Below are 19,568 nucleotides of genomic sequence, written 5' to 3' on the forward strand. Positions count from 1 at the left end.
AAGCTTTCTCAGACTCTTGCTTTAAAGGGTTAGGAAGACCTAGATGATCTGAGCCCTTTCTGCTAGATTACCCTACTGAGATCTGGAATTGAAGAGGAAGTTAATAGAAGTACAAGAAACAAATGTTTGTATCACCTATTGAAACGGGTAGAGACATTTTAATACAATAACATAAACACATTAATTCAAGAAGACATTACCGCCGCTCTTCTAAAATGTAGAAAGATTTTAACAAAATGCTCCAGCATAGATGAGTAAAATTGTGCTTTTTCACGTTCTTTTACGGTAACATATCCCTGAGGTAGTCGTGGGGTGTCTTTTTCATCTGGCTTAATGTTGTGATCAGAAAAATATAATGGATCTAAAAACAAACAACATTTGAATTAAATTGAGGACACATTTTCAAAGACATCAGAATGAGTAATAATAGTTTCCAGATATGTTAATAAGATGGGCTGCAGGGACTCCACGGTCTTTTGCCAGCACCTTAACCCTTAAGTAGGCCCCAACCCCTACCCCTGAGAAGACCATGTTTAGACATTGCCTGGAGGCTTCCCACCTGTGTTAAAAGAAGCACGATGGGGTCCTCTTATCTGTATGGCTGATGGGACGGAAGGAGAACAGCTACAGGGCCTCAACCTTAATAAAACAATGGAGAAACATGGAGCCTCCTTCTTCCACAGGAAGACATAGGAGCTCTGGACCCAAGTCTGTGGAGACCAGTCACCCCAAAAGAGGAGGCCTACATAAGAACTGTACCTACTGTTGAGAGCAACCTGGGGCATGATGGAAACTGGCTTCCAAAGCCATTGGTTCATCAAGGTCAGTGCTGTTTAGTGACTGGCAGCAGCTCTCCAACACTTTGGGTAGGAATCTCTCCCAGCCCTACCTGGAGATACCAAATACTGAACCTGAGACCTTCTGCATCTAAAGCAGATGCTCTTCCACTGAGCTACAGACCTCCCTCTATTTACATACTGTGAGAAGTAATCTTTCTAGTCCATAGTTATACTGACTGGTTAATACTAAAGGAACAGTTGCAGTTTTATTGTAAATATACAAGAAATAAACAAGCTCGAGAACCTTCTGGAATGTATATAAATAAACATCACAAACATTTTAATCAGCACATCTATAATTCAACGAATCACACAAGTTTGGAATCAGTAGACTCTATCATGGCCTTGGATCAGGAGTCATTGGGGGCTGAGACCTCTGGCAACTGAAAGGCTGAGAAGAGATAGATTCACTTCCTGGTCCATGCTGTGTGAGCCTGCAGGCAGCAGAGACCACATCCCTTCATCTGAGAAGACATCTCTGCTGCCAGACACAGATGGCTAAACCAGAGATTCCTTGGGAGGAAAGATCCCCACAACTAGAAACCCCATTACCCCAAAGGAGCTAGCAGCTGCAGAAAGCGACATCAGCCCTCAGCTTGGACATCTGGCCTCAACTGCAAAAGGTCTGCCTCAAGCCTTCTCTGGTGGGCACCCCCATGATCATGACATACTCTGTATCTTTCTGAGATCATATCCGCCCCCCCTCCAAGCTGAGTGTTAAATGTTGTGGGGCTCAGAATGACAGCACTGAGGGCCAGGTGTCAGTTCCTCTGATTAGGCCACCTGGTAAGAGAAAGGAACTGAAGATGTATCAGAACAGTTAGCAGAACCCTCTAGATGACTATGGAGAAACTGCCATTTTTCCCTTTCTCCTATATAGCATTCTGGTCCATTGATGCTCTTTATTTAGTCTTGTCGACCATATCGCCAAGGAAAGCAAGTTGATGGCTTTTTTTACTATATTTTTTATAACATGTCCTGACATCCTTGTATGCTCTTCAGCTTCTCCTGTTCCACAATGCTTTATATATGCTCCTTTATGCACTGACAACTTCTATTTTTGAATCCTCATCTATCCAAAGGCTTGGCAATCACCTGATCTAATTCTCATCTGGTGCCTGAGACTTAAGCTTAGAACCTGACACAGAAATGGAGCACCTGACAATATTGTGAGCCCTTAGATGGAACTTCTGCAAAAGTGATAGGTTAGTAAAGTATTTGTTGGGAAATCCTTATGCCTCAGATCACGGAACTGCTCGACATCTGTTAGACATTTGGCCAATATGTAGTAACCCACCTGAATCTGAGGCAGAAGATGAGAGCTGGGAAAGATCAGTGGGATCCGTTGTGGCATCAGTTTCAGGGGTGAGACAATTACTGTGGTCAAGTAGGCTTGAGCTGGAAACAGCATCTGAAGAAGCACTTTGTAAAGTGGGGTCAGAAGCAGGCATGGAAGGACCAGAATCGAAGACAGGGGAGGTGGAATCAAGTGTGTCTGAGCAAAGAAGAGCAAGGAAGTCTTGACTTGCTATGAGTTGTTGGCTGCAGAATATTCAGGAGTGGTATTTTCGAGATTCCAGAATTGTGTAAGTACCCCTAGCTTATCAAAAGGCCAAACTAGAAGTCCATCTGAAAAAACAGTGACAGGTCCTACCATATTTCACAGCTGCTCTGGTGGCTGAATGGCAGAGTTCACTGTTCTTGCACTGAATGACTGGGCTTCTGATTCCCTAGTTTGCACCTGACAAGTGATGCAAGAGGAAGACAGGGCTGCATCTGCTGCAGTGGACATCAACAGATGTGGAATGGCTACTCGAGCCTATGAAATGCAACAAGGAGACACTGGAATTGTGTTTTCCTTTTGCCATTACACCAGACAGCCCTGGAAACCCTCATAAAAGAAAGGCAGGACACAGCTATAGAGCAGCAAACAGTGAAACTGAGAAAGCTCACTGAAACTAAAGGTGGTATTGATAGGCTTGTTTAAAAGCCATCAATTGTCAGGATGAATAATTGTGTTCAGATCTAAACCCTATTCCTTTCAGAGAAAGATTTTGAAGAGGTTGAATTATTTTAAACATATGCTCATAAGCACATAGACACAAGCAATAAACAAACAGATCAATGCTAGATCAATTCTCTGGAATCAATTGCAGTGTTTTTTGTTCTGAATTTATGGCTGATCTGAAGAATTCATCTGCCATTTTGTCAAGTTAGCAACAAGGAATATTCTGACTCTTTCTAAGCCTCCAAATCAATCAGACTCCAAATAGCAGATACATTGATGCTTGCAATCCATTAGGTTCCATTTTCCACCACCAACCCAATTTGATAACAAAATGCACTGAATCACCAAATCAAAAGTTAGCAAAATAATATGGAGAGACACCCTTTAATTTTGTTTGCCTCTGTCTTCTCATTACTCCTAAACTGGACAAAATACGGAGGAGTTGTTCTCAACAGTGTGAACTAGAAATACAAAAAGAATAACCACATATGAACATGCAACGGAATAAGAAAGATATAAGGATTACATGAATAACAGACTAAACAATGTGAAGACGTGCTTTTCAATTTTGTTCTATTAAACACACTTAAGATTTCCTCTGGTGGTACTGTGTTCAAGCTTGGAGCACTGCAGTTCAGGAAGCAACTAACAGGAGGAAATGGGCATGTTTGGGCTGGGGAAAATGGTAAGCATGCAGACCATTTTCAAATATTTATAAGAATGTCAGAAAGAAGAGGAAAAAATGCTCAGCAGTCCCCTAAGGATAGACAATGTGATTTAAATGACACGTCTTAAGACCTGTAATTCAGAAAAATCTAAACCAAAACAGCAAAGGAACAAGCTCCTTAAAGAGGCTGTACAAACCCTTCTTTGTATGCATCATTTTTTAGGATTGCTTTAGATTAGGAATTGAGTGTGACCTACTGGGTCCATTTCCACTCTGATTAAATACCTATGTCATAAAAGGACTATCCCATGGTCCATCGGTATCTCTAGACCATGTCTGGGACAGACAGGCAGAATGAGACAGGCAGGCAGAATTAAGATAGAAACTTGAGACAGATGGGCTGTATAGAACTTCAGTAAGAATTGCAAGGCAGGCAATCAAAACTTAAATCCTAGAAGAAGAAGCAATAGCACTGAAGTCAAGAAAGCAGACGTTAGAAACACCAGGCATATCTGGAGCAAGAGTCCCAAGAACAGGTATAGAACTAAAAGCGGTATGTGATGCACCTCAAACTACAGGGCATCAGAACAGAGTGGATGCAGACTTAGAGGAGGAAGTCAGGGGTGCACAATATAAAGTACTGGCTAAGACAGACAAAACAGATACAGGGGAAGGAATACATGTGGAGCTCATGCAAAACTAACTATGCCAATTGGTCAGCAGCAAGATAAAATTTCTGTGAATTTTGAAAAGCCAGGACTTGGGTGCACAACAATGCAGAAGATATTTCACCATGCAATCAAACTAAGCCTGCCCACCATCAGCACACATCTGAGTTCACTTCAGTAACATTACATACTAATAATGCATTAGTTTTGCCACAGGCTCAATACTTGCAATCAAGAGAATCAACAGATAACCCCAATAATAGCGGCTGTTGGCATAACCCGAAATAAGTTTCTCCTGGAGAATATGTCATCAAATGGGTAGCTACTGCCATCTATCACCCACAGGAAAAAAATGCAGAGTTTGGGAAGCATGCAGAAACCACAGTCCATTTCATTACAAGAGTCTCAAAGATTGCTCCAACAAGAGCATGGTGACAGACAAATAAAAATAAGAATATAAGAAGAAACTGCAAAATACTGCAAATAGGCAAAAATACACAAGAACTACTTCTTTGACACATGAAAGGAACTGAACAATTTTGACAATTTGAAAAGCTAAAAACAAATAACACTGCAAGAAAAAAGAACATTGCAATAAAATAAATAAAAATCAGACAGCCAATTTATCAACATAAAAGAGGATGGGCTCTGATGTTAGGATAAATTTCTTACACATAAAGCCAACAGCCCCTTTTTCCTGGAAGATAGTCTATCAGATGGGAATATGGGAAACTAACAACACTTGACACACAGAAACCCAAACCTGCCAACAAGAAGAAGAGAAGGAAGAAAACCAAAAGCTGACAGAAAAAAAGACCCAAACATGTTCAAAATCACTCAGAAACTCACTAAGGATAACAACAAACAGGAAAGAACAGGGAAGCACAAAATAGTTCAAAAAGTGGGACTAACAATGAGGGAGGAGAAATAGAACTGCCTAGAAGGGCGGCAGGAAATAGGTGGGGGGAGTGTCTGCCTACAGCGAGACAACCACCTCCCTCAACACTGCATTTCCTGCCCCTGGGTGATAGATGACAGTAGCTACCCATTTGCTGGACGACACTCAAGGGAGAATGGTATTTTAAATGCACTCTATAAGAAATTCAAATGCAAAACAAATCCATTATGAAACCAAATAGTTACTGTTATATTGTTTGGACTAGAACAGGAGAGAAAGTTGATGCATTTTAATATGTAAGATTACAATTATCTTGTTATTGCGTATTTTTTATTTAATTACCATTTTTTTTACGGATTTTTCCTGATATTGTTCTCTTAAAAAACGGAGGTTGAAACGTCTTCAATTGCTCCTCTGTTGTTGCTGCCACCACTATAGTGCCTGAATTGATTAATGAGAATGCGTCTGGGTCTAGTTCATCATAACTGCAAAACAAAACCTTTCATTATTTTAAAAGAGCAAACAAGAGATATCAAATACATAAAAACTAACAATATTGCAACTTTATTATTCTGCAAATACTTTCGAAGTCTTCTTTTTATATTTAAAGCACTATGCTGAATGCTTCAGTTATTTCCTGCTTTCATGTGACCTTTACCACCCAGTGTGGATTTTCTGGTGAAGCCGTGCTCCATGGGCCATGGGCCTTCTTGGTATCTGCTCTTAGACTCTGCAACGCCCTTCCTAGAGAAGCTAGACTGGCTCCCTCTTTGTTGTCCTTCTACCAGACTTTCTTGTTCCAACAGGCTTTTGGGAACTGACAGCTGTGCTGTATTTATTGTAATTGTTTGTATGGTTTTAATAGACTTTATATATGCATTGAGCTTTAATTCTATCAATTTTAATTGTTTTTTAATTATTGGTTTTCCTATCTGTAAACAATCTTGAATCCCATCAGGGATAAAGATGGGGTATAAATATAATAATAATAATAATAACTACTACTACTACCACTACTACTACCGTACTACCGGTACTACTACTACTACTACTACTACTACTACTACTACAATTAGAGATCTCTTAGAAAGATTTTATTGATTTTACTCTTATTTACTTATTCACCATGGGGACACCAAATCGGTGGAAAGGCAGGACAGGAATTGAATAACTAAAATAATAATAATAAGAGTTTAAACTATAAATATAGCTGCAGGTTGGAACCAACATGCAAAAGTTAAGAAATCAAAGCTGAAAGCTCAGTTTCTATTCCAGTTGATAAAATGGGGAAACAATCGCTTCCATTATCCTCAGCTCCTTGGAAGTGGGGCAGGCAAACACATAAAAACTAAGACTCAAGAGCAAATCTTCAGCAGAATTATTTCAGAGTAACCCTGTCTGGCCATTCATATCAATGGATGAAGAGTTGTGAAAGTCATATCAAGCACTAGAACTTGGCACATGAAGAAGAAAGCACTGCCTAGTAAGTATGTTTGAAAAAGAATTCTGATGGCTTGAAGCACATTTCTTTTGCTCCTTTCAGATCATTTTAAGTTCATAATAATTCTAAGAAGAGAGAAAGTAGGAGAGATGCATTACCAGAAAGTAATCAGTAGGGAATAATTCCACTAATAGGTCAGTAACTTTTTTTCCTTCTGTAAGTTGTGGTAACATGCAAGTGAAAAGCAGCTTCCCATCAGCAGTGGTTTGCTAAGAAACCACAAGAACAAGTGTTGCAAGATCAGTCTTCTGAACTGTACACATCTTCCACTGAAGTATAATAGTTGTTTATGGAAAATACAGAATACAGCAGGACATTTCTGAAGGAGGTAAAAGAGGCTGCTAGGGCATTGTAAGATTATGCCATTATAAATCATCACATTTATCAATTTTTACCTGTTCAGATTTTTTAAAGCATCAACATCAATAGCATATAACTCTTCTATCCGTTTTTTAAACAAACTGAAGTGGGCAATTGCCAGGTAAATATTCAGCTGAGATCGCCACGATAACTCTTCAACATATACCCGCCGCCATCTCCTTCGTTTCAAGAAGACATTAGAACGCAAATTCAGCTTGTGTGTCAGCACTTGTATAGCTAATCTTCGTGATTCTTCTTTTTCTCGCCTAAATAAAAACCATAGTAAGAGTGATTTATATTACAAGGGGGGAAAACCTGTGTTGCCCAAAATAAACAATTCATAATAATTCCAACAGAATGGCTGTAGGGGGGGGGGGAATTCTGAAACTGTAAAAACAGCCACATCTTGTCCTCGTTTGCATGTAATGTTAAGCCAAACCAAAACTTAGCACAAAACAGCAAACATGGACTTTGAGAGTGATCACAGCCACCTTCTTCTTCTCTGGTTGTTCTCTGCTACTGCACTGAGCTAAGCCATGATTTGATTTAATGTGTCATCCAAACCTAGACTCTTGTTTTAGCTCTCTCCAGGCAAACCACAAGATGTAACCAAGCCTTGTTCTATGATTTATAGATCGTGGTTTGTCCGGGGAGCTAAATCACAAGCCTGGATTCAGACAACATACTAAAGCACAGTGCAGCAGCAAAATGACTGGGGAAGAAGCCCCCACATTTGCTTGTTCTTGCTAAGCCATGGTTTGGCTTGGCGTTACATGTGAACAAGGCCTTGCTTTATTGAAATTTGGAGGGGAATTCAATAGCTACACTGGTCTACACTGAAGTTGAAGTAACAAATTAGAAATTTATTAAACAAACAAACAATGATAGGGTGGATGGGGGTGTTAGTGACTGAGTCCCCAGTTGGGGTGCAACAGGATTCATTTACAATTTCTTGCATAAATTCTAGTTCCTTCCTGATTTGGAGGGGAAATAGCTCAACTTAATTTGAGCCAGTCCAATTCAAGCCTAGTTAATATTAAGGAAAAATGTTTTCCAATCAATGTCCTTTTCTAATCTCTTTAATGTGATAGGCCATATCCAGAAATAACAGCATAACTGAAATCCAGTTAAATCTTATTTAGAGCACATAAAACAGCTGAATTACCTTTGCCAGTCAGATGATTTGCCCAAACCATGGTGTTTAGTAGGATACTTAGGTGGTTTTTTTTCCTTGGAGATCTTGGCTTTTGTTTTTTTCTTGGATGTTGGCGACCCTGACATCTGAATGAAAACAGTAAGAGTTATCATTTCAGTGCATTGTAGGCATGAACCTATAACATATTTATCTAATGTCTGCTAGAATTTGTATCTAACGTATGCTAGAATTAAGCCACAAAATATAGCAGAGTAAGCTGTCTTACGTCTCAGTCTGGGGAAAAGACAGAATATTATTATTAATAATAACTACAATAAACAACAACATACCGTAATAGCTTTTGAAAGGTGAGTGGTGCCCTTTATTTCCAAAATGGAACTGGATACGCAGCAGCACCCTTTCGTGAAAGCAAACAAACCTCGTCTTCTCTTGGTAGCCAGCCAAAAATAGTTCTCCAGTGGGAGAAGACGGGTTCATTTGACATTACAGTAAGCTCAATACCCAGTACAATTGGGGGAAAGGACTGTATTTGTGGTTTGTTTCAGTTTATTTCAGTACTATTATGTTGTTGCCATACCTGGAAAGAAGCTACCTTTCTGATGTTCCATGCAAGTTTAAATAGGGCTGTCAACATATTAAGATTCTGAATGTAGAAAAAGCCTTGCAGCATATTCATTGAACTATTACTATCTTGTTATAACATGATTATTATTTAAGACAAATTCAATACAATTTGATTATTTGGAAGGCTCATTTTAAAAGTACAGGTTTAAGAGATTGTTCTCACTAATATATCATCAATGCTGAAAAACCTTTGGCAAGTTAGAGCTTTGGTTTACATACTTTATTAAGAAACAAAAAAATGGATGGATAGACGTCATATCGCCAGTTACAGGTAAGTAGCCGTGTTGGTCTGCCATAGTCAAAACAAAATAAAAAATAAAAAAATTCCTTCCGGTAGCAACTTAGAGACTAACTAAGTTTGTTCTTGGTATGAGCTTTCGTATCTGAAGAAGTGTGCATGCACACGAAAGCTCATACCAAGAACAAACTTAGTTCCAGGTGCTACTGGAAGGAATTTTTTTTATTTTGTTATATTGCCAGTTATGTTCTATTATGTAAAGAAGAAACATTCATTTTCCACACAATTTATTAACTTACTTTCCCAAGTAACTACCTATAAATTAAGTCAATTATGGCATGAAGGCCATTATCCCTATTCTCTTATACCACTCAGCTGTTAATTAGAATCCTTGGAGTTTCTACTACAGTGCTATAGTTTACACTAACTTAATATCAGCTCCTGATCAGCAATATTGAGATTTTAAAGAACATAACAATATTTTAGAATCATATATCTGTGTTTCAGGGCATGTCCAAAATATATGAACACTATATTTGCATATATAAACATCTCTGTTTTCCTCTAGACATAAGCTATTATTAATGCATTTTAATCACATCAGCTATGTCTAAGTGAGTTAATATTATACAACTTACTGATGCACGACCTTTTTTTCCTTTTTTAGTAACTCGCTTGATACCTAGCAAGAATCTGTTCCGCCTGTAAAAAAGGAAATTAAAGTTACTGTGAGGAGACACCACCAGAAATATGCACATGCTCTGTCCTCAATGGAGGGGTTCCGCTGGAGAAGAGAGAGGGAGGCTCAACACATGACTGACATTCAAGGTAAAAGACCAGAGGACACTGTAGCATACCAGACTTGTGAGCCAACCTTGAAGAGGATACTGAGGACAAGTTAAGTAGAATGGTGTTAACTCCATAAACAGAGGACAGAATTGTGATGAGCTTCTGTAACTAGAAAGGAACAGACAAGCTATCAAGCTATAACAATTGGTAAGTGTGGGTGCCCTATGAGGAAAAGGGTCCTGAGCTTTTTCCTGGAGTTATGAAGGACTTGCCAGAATCCTTGAGTGAATGGTGGAGAGTTTGGGAGCTCTGAAGGTTATGTTGATCCCAAACAACACTCTTATATTGAAGGAAAAGCAGTGAGTAATTTCATAATTATTATATGCAAGAGCGTTTTGTTGGAGCTCTTCAATCTGAGAAGGTAGCCCATCTAGGAGAAGGAAAACTCTGACCCTAAGTTTCTGCTGCCTTGCGGGATACCTTTGGAAGAGGATAGGGCTAAGGAGTAAACCCTACCCAAATCTGTAGGGGAGTCCCTAAGACAGTTGGATGGCGCCTTGTACACCTTCTTCTGGCAATTCCTGCTGCCAAGCTAGTGCCAAACTTTTTGTTCTGCTTTCCTTTGGATCAAATCATCAGGGTCAAGAGGGGGGTCTTGTCATCTGGGCAGCCCAGGACCTCCATCCACACTGCCCAGGCTTACATTCTGCGGAGATCAGCAGTTTGACTCCACCCTCGGAGGCGCACTCCATTCTTTCTCGACGTACAGATACCAATAACAAAGCCCATATGACCTGCCGGATATTTTCAGTGAAATGTTCAGTGATGAAATAATTTCAGTTATTTGCTCTTAAATTTGTACACCTACTTTTTAAGGTAGTCTAGTATATCATCAGTCCATTCTAGTATTCGTGAAAATCTGTCTTCAGTTATTGCTTTGTACACAAGCTTAACAAAATATTCAAGGAAGCGAGGACTCTTCTTGAATTTCATCACTGTGTATTTATAAAATAATCATAGTTAATATCTTCCATTTAGCATTGATTCAGCTTTTATTGGAGGATTCCACAAACATTCTCATTAGAAAGTTGTACAAAAATAGGATTAACCCTTCTAACCCCTAGTTTATGACACTCCCTCTCAAAATGATAAGAGGAGTTGGACAGAATGATAGAAGAGCAATGAGTTTAGTTGAGGACAAACTCAATTGATCTTTTCCAAGACTGAATGCCTTTCTTAGGTTGATAATCTTGTCTCTTATATTGTCACTATGCTGTCAAGACTCATAGCCCCACATGGCAAGATCAACCACTGGCTGCACTGATGGGTGGATGGGAGGGTCCTCTGGGGAATGGCTAAATAAAGCCCTCAGATTGTGATATTCCATAGCTTTGCTACCAAGTACAGTCCTTGCTTCTTCAGAGTGGTAGTGGTTCCTTGGGATGAGACTAGGCCAAGGAATTTGATGGCTCTTGCGTTTAGCCCTCTAACCTGGGTAGTACACAGCACTGGGGTGCAGTACTGATTGAGATAAACCATGACTGCCTCTCTAAGCTCCTGGAGCAGGAGAGAAGGCACCGGGGGGAGGGGGAGGAATTTGCTTCAAATTACAAGTTGTGTGCCAAGAACATGAGTATTGGAGCAAGGGTGCCATATTGTTGGGATGGCAGTTACTGAGCTCAGAAGTGCTATCCATGCCTCACTAAAGTGGGAGCTCAGGAGCAGTCTGCAAGGGCCTGGGCTCCTGTGTAAATCCTCCCCCCCCCCCCAGGTTAGTTCATTGGATCAGAACTAACAAAATGGAAGATAATTGTTTTGATACGTGAAGGTAAGTCAGCAAAATAGATTGACATGAATTCCACAGTCAGCCACCCTAAAGTAAGTATCTGAGGACAGCCCTTTCTCTGTTCTGGGGTTTTCCCCAGAGCAGGCAGGGAAGGGAGTGGAGAGGGAGAAGTTCTCCTTGCACAAAATGGATGACTTTGTTGATATTTTTTCAAGATACCAGTTAAAATACTAAATGAAAAACAAAACAGTGTGCTTTTAAAATGGTTACCTTCCTTATAAGCATTCTTTGTTTGCCAATTTGAAACAACAGGATACAAGAGCAAAACATCTTCCTCTCCTGTCAGATCCAATCCTAGATGGAAACAATCCAACAATGGCATTAAAAATACAGAAATGTTATATACACTGAGCACAATCTAGCAATGTTAAGCACTTTCAGAGCCACTGTTTTCAGTGGCAGAAACCCCACTGAAATCCAACAAACTTAACATACTAGATTTGGAGCTAAATTATGCACATTGTTATTTATTTAATTTCTATTACCACCCTTCATCTAAGGATCACAGGGTGTTTTACAATATAAAAACACAGAAATACATAACATAGTAACAAACAAAAACAATACCACACACAGAGAGAGAAAGAGAGAGAAAGAGAGAGAAAGAGAGAGAAAGAGAGAGAGAGAGAGAGAGAGAGCTTAAAAGGTCATAGACTATTTAATTAGCCAAAGGCCTGAGTAATACTCGGGCATCTCTTACATTGCCCTGTAGCAGTAGTATCCAACCTGGGTGACCTCTAGATGCTTCTGAACTACATCAGCCTAAGCCACCAAGGTCAATGCTGATGGGAGATCCAACACCTTTTTTAAGGGCACCACAATGGGTACTAGGGATCTAGGGAGTGTGCCACATCCACAAGTTTTCACATTTTCACTCACCATGGCAAAGATGCAATCAGCCTCTGGGAAGCATGATGAGTACTACAAAGATGGAAATGCCAGCAGCTGTGTGACATTCCCCACAGCAGAAAGTATGGGGAAGAACACTGGGGATTGTCTGGCAGCTGTGAGTCTCCCCGAGAGTGCTTCAGCCATAAAGTAAGTGCAAATAACTTTCTGATCCGGGGAAAGGGAAACAACATTTCCTTGGCTGTTGCTTGACAGAGCTGCAACTACTACCTTGGATCCTGAATGCCCTGGAACTTGGACATTTTGGCTCCCAAATACCGCAAACCCGGAAGTGATTGTTCTGGTTTATGAATGTTCTTTTGGAACCCGAATGTCCAATGGGGCTTCCACAGCTTCCGATTGGCTGCAGGAGCTTCTTGAAGGGTATAAAGTGACATTGCACTGAGAGCTCCAAACTACTGCTCAAGGGGTGAAGTGCTGTCTGCATCCACTGCTTCTTAAACATCCAAAGTTACTACCAAGATCAACACCAGGGTCTTCCTCTTTCTAGTTCTGGGCTGGTACTACCCCAATAAACTGGGACATGACACCTACCTGTACAGATCACTAATGCTGCAATTCTATGCACCTTTAACTGTATGACCAACTCCATAATAAACACAGATAGCTTCTGGTTGTTATGGCCTTTCAAAACTAAAGCCCTCAGCTAAAAATATACTATTCCAAAACAGGGGTTGTGAAGGATCCAGAAGCCATTCTCCAAATTACCACAACCTTGTGGGTCAGCTAGAATGGAGCAGATGCCATGTTCTCTAGTCTCAATCCCACCTCCGGCTCAGAAGAAAATTCAGAGGGAAAGGATACATCCCTCGGGGAACCATTATCCCCCATTCCATTATCCCCCCCGAGCCAGAGGATAAGGCTTAACCTGACTTCGAATCACAGGCCACCTCCGCCATGCATTCCTCACTGCCCCAATGCAACACGAGTCAGCAAATATAAATTTGGCAATAGCCCTATTAGAAACACAAATAGATCCCCAGAGGCACTTAATTAAAAGAAGCCAGCTCTCAGAAAACTTCAACAAGCTAGAGAGAGGCAGCTCTTACTGGATAAGTTCTTACCAGCAGCTGCCACAGCAAGCAGCCCTGACAGACTTTCCCTCTGTGTTTCTGCATACTGTGTTGCAAGCCTACATAGCTTATCTTGACTCTGCTGTATCAGATGTGACTCTGCTTTATCTGAGTTGACTCTGCTCTTTTGGACGTGTTTCCACTGCTCCACAACAGCCTTCCCTGGGAGCCATGAGCCAAACTATGATAGGACAGCAGATTCCTAACAACTTTTTTCAACTTAGCACTTTGATTGTAGGGAAACTGCGTTATCAGGAGTACACAAACTGCAAATGTCATGCTGTGTATTTTTATATAGTTTCTGTCTATTGTATTTATGAATCATCTCTTCATTAAAAGATTGCCAGTGGCAACATGAAAATAAAAATGCAAAAAAGTACATATATCACTTCTGCTGAGCACCTTTTCTGCTGAAATACAATCATATAGGAAATACCTAAGCTGTTTTGCAGCAACTTTGAGTTTTGAGAGGCTTTTCAAATGTCATGACAACCAGTATGTTTTTGAAGAAATCAGTTACGATAATGCAGCTGAAAATGTATTCTGATAAAAACAGAATAAAGGATTATAAAAAAACAATTATGTCTGCTGAGTGACAGATTTATATTTAAAGGTCATACCAACAGTAGATTAATACAGAAATTAGATTAATGTTGATTTTACATTATCTCTCTTTCATATTCAAAAAAGGAAACAAAAAAACCCAGAGTCAATATTTAAGACATGTAATACAATAAGCTTAGTAGAGATTGCATAAGATTAAAAAATTATATGCATTTAAAAATCTACCTGGTTTTGTCAGTTTGAGCATGTTGGTTTCCAGAGCTTCTAAGTTCTCATTTACTTTTTCGGCCAAAGCTATTTGGGCCTTCATCCTTCTGGAAGGAGCCTATAACAATCAGTTAATAAATTATTATTTTCCCTTTATATTGCACTTGACTAAGCTGAAGCACCATCACAACTGTAAAGACAGGATTAATTGTAAAATAAACAAATAGCTAATATTTCTCTCTCTTTTTTTGAAAAGAGATGACATTTCATTTGCATCCAATTTCCAAACACGAGCCTGTGGTTCATCCATACAAGAGTGGCTGGTTTAGTGGAGCACTGCTGCACTACCGACCTCCTGACAATGGTGTTGCTCCTGTTTGTCCAGACAGTGGAAGGCAGCAGCCAGGTTGAGCTGCACTGCGGCACCATCCTGGTACCACCATGTAAAAAACACAAAAGCCCCAAAAGGTTGCCAAATTCTAATTTAAGGTATAGCTAGTCTTCAAATCACTGAGTTTTGTTAATTTGGACCTATAGAGTTTGTGACCAATCAAGCTGAACAACCTCTACCAATGGTAAGCCTTTGATAAAACTTGCTGGTTTTGCTGTTTGCCTCAACTGCAGAAATGTGACGGTCAGACACACGGCATGTCATAATACATAGCTACTGGGCTGTGTTCGTATTGGTGGGTTCCAACCCACCAATTAATCTCTTCGAACAAAATAACCCAGTTAATCCCTTCCCAATGAAACTATTGATTGTGTACTAATATCCAAAACAAGGAAATGAAAAGAATGGGCACTTACCTCTTCTTCTATTATTTCATCCCCTGTTTCTGCAGTTACAGCCGACTGAGATGTTCCCTGTGAACAATCCAGCAACCTTTTCCCATAGTTAACAACAACTATTGCTAATTCATATTCTTTCCATGAGCGCAGCACCTATTGAATATGCATATATATTTATTTCCATGTGATAGCCACAAGTTAAACAACAGAATCCTGCAAAAACAGAATACTATGGCATCTTAAAAACTAACGCTGAGATCCAAAGAAGCTTGTGGGTGGGTGCAAAGTGCTTCTGTATGCACTTTACATAGGGAGGGGGGCAGGGAAGGTGTCATTAGGGAACTACCATTTCATAGGGGGCATAGTTCAAGGGGTATAGGTAAGGAACGATAAAAGTCCCCTTGCATGAATAAAAGCAACCTCACACTCCTCTGAATCCAAGCTCATGAAATATATTACAACACAATTTTTTGTAGGTTATAGCCTATTTTATCATCAGCATCTGGTGTGTGTGTGTGTGTGTGTACTTCTTTGTGTGCCTCATCCACATGAGGTCTGGAAGGTGGAAACCCGAGAACGGGCCTTCTCTGTAGTGGCTCCCTGTTTGTGGAATGCTCTCCCTAGGGAGGTTCGCCTGGCGCCTTCATTATGTATATTTTAGGTAGCAGGCAAAAATGTTCCTCTTCAACCAGGCCTTTGGTTGATTAATATTCTACAGCCTTTTAAACGAGTCTGTGGGAAGAGGGGTTATTGTTTTGCTGTTTTGTTTTACTTATTTTCATGTTTTTATCCTGTATTTTATTATGTGAAAGTGGTATATAAATCTAAATAAACATACATACATACATACATACATACATACATACATACATACATACGGTTTTTTTAGATGAAGAGAAAGTGGAGACAAAATGGCAGTTGGAACAAGGAAGCCAGGGAAAAGACGGGAGTCTGAGAGAGAGAAAATATGGGGTGAAAAGAAAACGAAACTTCTGACCATACAAAACTGAGGGAGACAAAGAGGTCTTAAACTAGAAATGAATAAGATTGAGAAAATAGGTAGGAAAAAAATGTTTTAATGCCTGAGGAGATGGAGCTGTAATGGTGATTGAGCCTTTCATCTGAGGTAGGAAAGCAAATTGTATGTTGGGAATTCTACTTCTCTAAATGTTGCTTTTCCTGCCTTGGGCCACATGGTGGCACCAAACCCTCACTGATGCCTTCCAAAAATTGAATCACAATTTTTGTGTGTGCAAGAAACCCCAAAATTGTTTACAGTAAATTCAGGCCATCATGTTGATTAAGGGCCTTGTTGACAACTTGTTGATCAAGGACAGTGAATGATTCTGGTGCTATTAATAATGCCTTGTTCATTCTAACAGAATTAATCCTTCTCTAGTGCATTCTTATTAAGTTTAAGGAGATATCCAAATCTTGCAGAAGCATCTAAGAATCTAGAGAGAGTTGTCAAGTACCGACATTGGCCTGGTTCACAAATAACACTAGCAAACGTTTGTGTTAGCCATGGTTTCGTTAATAAACCAAATAATAAATTCTAGAAGCAATAAATACCTTTACTGTGAAATAACAAGAGCAAGCTATCATGTGCTGGAGGCTTTCATAGCATGCTGTTGATCTTTTTTGCAAAGTAGACAATGGCATCTCTTGAAGAACAGTAAGATACTTAACGATAATCTGAAAATACAGGGATGGCCATTTAACAACACAGTAGTAGAATGCTGCATGACTGATGAGTCAAAATGAACCCCCCAGGGATGCTGAGTTGGCCCTGTGCCAGTTTTGATGCCTCTTATAATGTTCCCACAAAGGTGTGCATCATCATGAATTCCCACGAGGGTCAGCACTGGACTCAGGTGGGACAGAACCTGGCATGGTGAGATGATGGGTTGCCACCTCCACAACAAATACACACCCAGGGCCTGTCAAAGCCCTGTGAATATATTGCAAAGGCTGCAGCATGCTCTCTCTGTTGCCACCATTGCTTTTACAGTAACACCACTCACCAGCCTCCACTGGGCTCCTAGACACTTCGGCAGAGGATGAGTGGTGGCACTTTTAAAGGAAAGTTAAGTTCAGCTCCCATCCACGGTGATCACTTGCCATGTTAAGTCACCCAAGATGTAATGCCCTGACCCAAAGATCTGTGGAATCAATACATTTCATACAATTATGGGAAAGGACATTGCATTTTGGGTAAGTTAAAATAGTGGCTGGCCACCACAGTTGGGAACTGATCTTAGCTTCCATCCAAAAGCCACGCTGCCACCCACTGCCTAAAAGCATCTAGGGGCTGCTAAGGAGGGCAGTGAATGACAGCATGGTCCACCCAGGCCAGTGATGGCTCCTCTAAGCCCCTGAGCCAGTGCCTTATTTGGTTGAGGGCTCACATTGGCCCTGGTTCCTCCACCTTAGCTTAATTTTCATCTCTTGTTCAATTTTAAGACAAAAATCCCTGTTAGGAGTGATCTTTGCTTATCTTTCTTGATTCTTAACTATCTTGGCTTCTAATAATTGTTAATGTGGAAGCATTAACATTGCTAGCTACCAACCAGCTTCCCAAGAATTATTATGTCTATTAATTGCTATTTACCACTAAATTATTATTATTATTATTATTATTATTATTATTATTATTATTATTATTTAATTATTTTTCTTGTATCCTGTCCTTACTCTTCAGAGAGTTCCCAGAGCAGCTAACAATCACAATGAATCCAAAGCGGCAGTAAAGCCAGTTTTTAAAGCATGGATAACATCACTATCAGTGGCAAAATGGTAATAAATACCATCAGTTTTAAATGTGTTCTGAAGGCCTGTGGGAACAAATAGGTTTTTAATCAATGCCTGAACAAAACTAATGTGGGCAAGTTAAGATGAACATTATGCAGCCTAATATTTATAAAGTCCTTTTACCTGAATGACTGGTTTTGAAGGAATCTTGTGATAGATCAGGGGAGCTAAAAGACCATAACAATGAACAACCGACTGTAGTGCATAATTTACATCATTTAACCAGTTGCTGAGTTCAAGAGCCACTAGCATTCGCCCACATTCAGCTATTCTAGCAACCTGGAAGAAAAAATATTTTCATTTATACATTTACCTCTCAGATCACAGGCAAAATAAAAAGACTTTTTTTTTTCAAATATCACAAGTACAGCAAATGGTACAGAATCTCTAATTTTCAGATATTTCTGATGAGCCTAACTATGAATGTGGTATTCTTCATAAAATCCAGAAAAGGGTATTTTTTTGTCATGTGGTAATTGTTTAGAGACAATTTTTATCATATCTGCAAATGAAAGCAGTGGTGCACCCAAACTGTCATATGGAAAGTTTTAATAACATGTCTACCATCTATTTGGTGGAAATACAGTGCTACTAGTTTAGCTTCTGGCCCTGCTGCTATTATTTAAAGCAATGGTAGATAATATAACTCTAGAAACCACAATAATGCTTTTGTTGCTAGTACACTGGTCTCTTAACTGTAAGGTGTTGTGAGAAGAACACAGTTCAGTAGATTTCTTATGGGTAATTCGCCAAGAAGCCTTGCATTTCACACCTTTCCATCCATTCCCTACTGCTCTGCCCCATATAATGGCCATGAGCTAGCAGGGCAAACCATTACCAAAATATCAATTTCTTACAGGTCAAATAACAAGAGCAGACTTAAGAAATGATTTGGTAGAACATCACAAATCAGGAGCAGAGTTGGAACACAAGGAATGCCAGGACTAGAATACAAGGGCTGGACAGAAGAGCGGAGGCAAGTAATTGACTGAGACATGTAAAGAAACAGCTTTTGCTACAACGAAAGTCCTATTATTTTAAAAGGCATTAATGTGAAAGCAGACACGTGTGAAAATTCAGCTCAACCCTAAATTTGCATAGGGATGCGAGTGTTAAAACTTGAAACATAAAAAGAACGAAGTCAGTCTCAAGGACACAGCATGAATGTGACACCACACATACTTGTCTACTGTATCTTAGATCGTTGAAACAAACAGAATCACAGAAGAGATTTCCTTCAACCACTGTGATGTCATTGATGATAAAAATGCTCCTGATGAACAAGTATAGAAGGTTTGGAGATGCCCGATTCAGAGCTTCAGGAATTAATCTACAAAATACATAAAAAGCAAAGCACATAAAATGTGTGAATTAATATGGCATAGCAATGAAGATAAATAACAGATAAACTAGCTGTGATACTTTACACTAAAAGGCTCCACTAGTTCTAGTAAACCATTTGTTAGCACCCAAGTATTCTCCAGCCCTGCTCCCTCACACATCCTATCACCACCTTGGGTGGATGTACCTGGTCCCAGCTCCCACTGGGTGCTAGGTAGCTAGCTGGGTCAAGGCAGGTAAAAGGGGAGCCATAGGTAGTGGGTCACCACTGTTCAGTAGG

At 39.8% G+C, this 19,568-nt stretch overlaps 1 protein-coding gene across 1 annotated transcript in view; it reads right to left on the reverse strand.

Annotated features, from left to right (window-relative positions):
• The window catches only part of CFAP54 (cilia and flagella associated protein 54), a 99,170-nt gene that overhangs the window by 39,773 nt on the left and 39,829 nt on the right, over positions 1-19,568 (reverse strand). The window contains 13 exon segments of the mRNA XM_033161388.1: positions 201-361; positions 2,137-2,334; positions 5,423-5,565; positions 6,977-7,207; positions 8,107-8,222; positions 9,598-9,661; positions 10,617-10,743; positions 11,805-11,888; positions 14,366-14,465; positions 15,155-15,289; positions 16,709-16,831; positions 18,071-18,226; positions 19,130-19,277. Coding sequence (XP_033017279.1) covers positions 201-361; positions 2,137-2,334; positions 5,423-5,565; positions 6,977-7,207; positions 8,107-8,222; positions 9,598-9,661; positions 10,617-10,743; positions 11,805-11,888; positions 14,366-14,465; positions 15,155-15,289; positions 16,709-16,831; positions 18,071-18,226; positions 19,130-19,277 — 1,786 coding nt within the window.

The sequence above is a fragment of the Lacerta agilis genome, chromosome 10, assembly GCF_009819535.1.
Source record: "Lacerta agilis isolate rLacAgi1 chromosome 10, rLacAgi1.pri, whole genome shotgun sequence".
In the NCBI taxonomy this organism is placed as follows: domain Eukaryota; kingdom Metazoa; phylum Chordata; class Lepidosauria; order Squamata; family Lacertidae; genus Lacerta; species Lacerta agilis.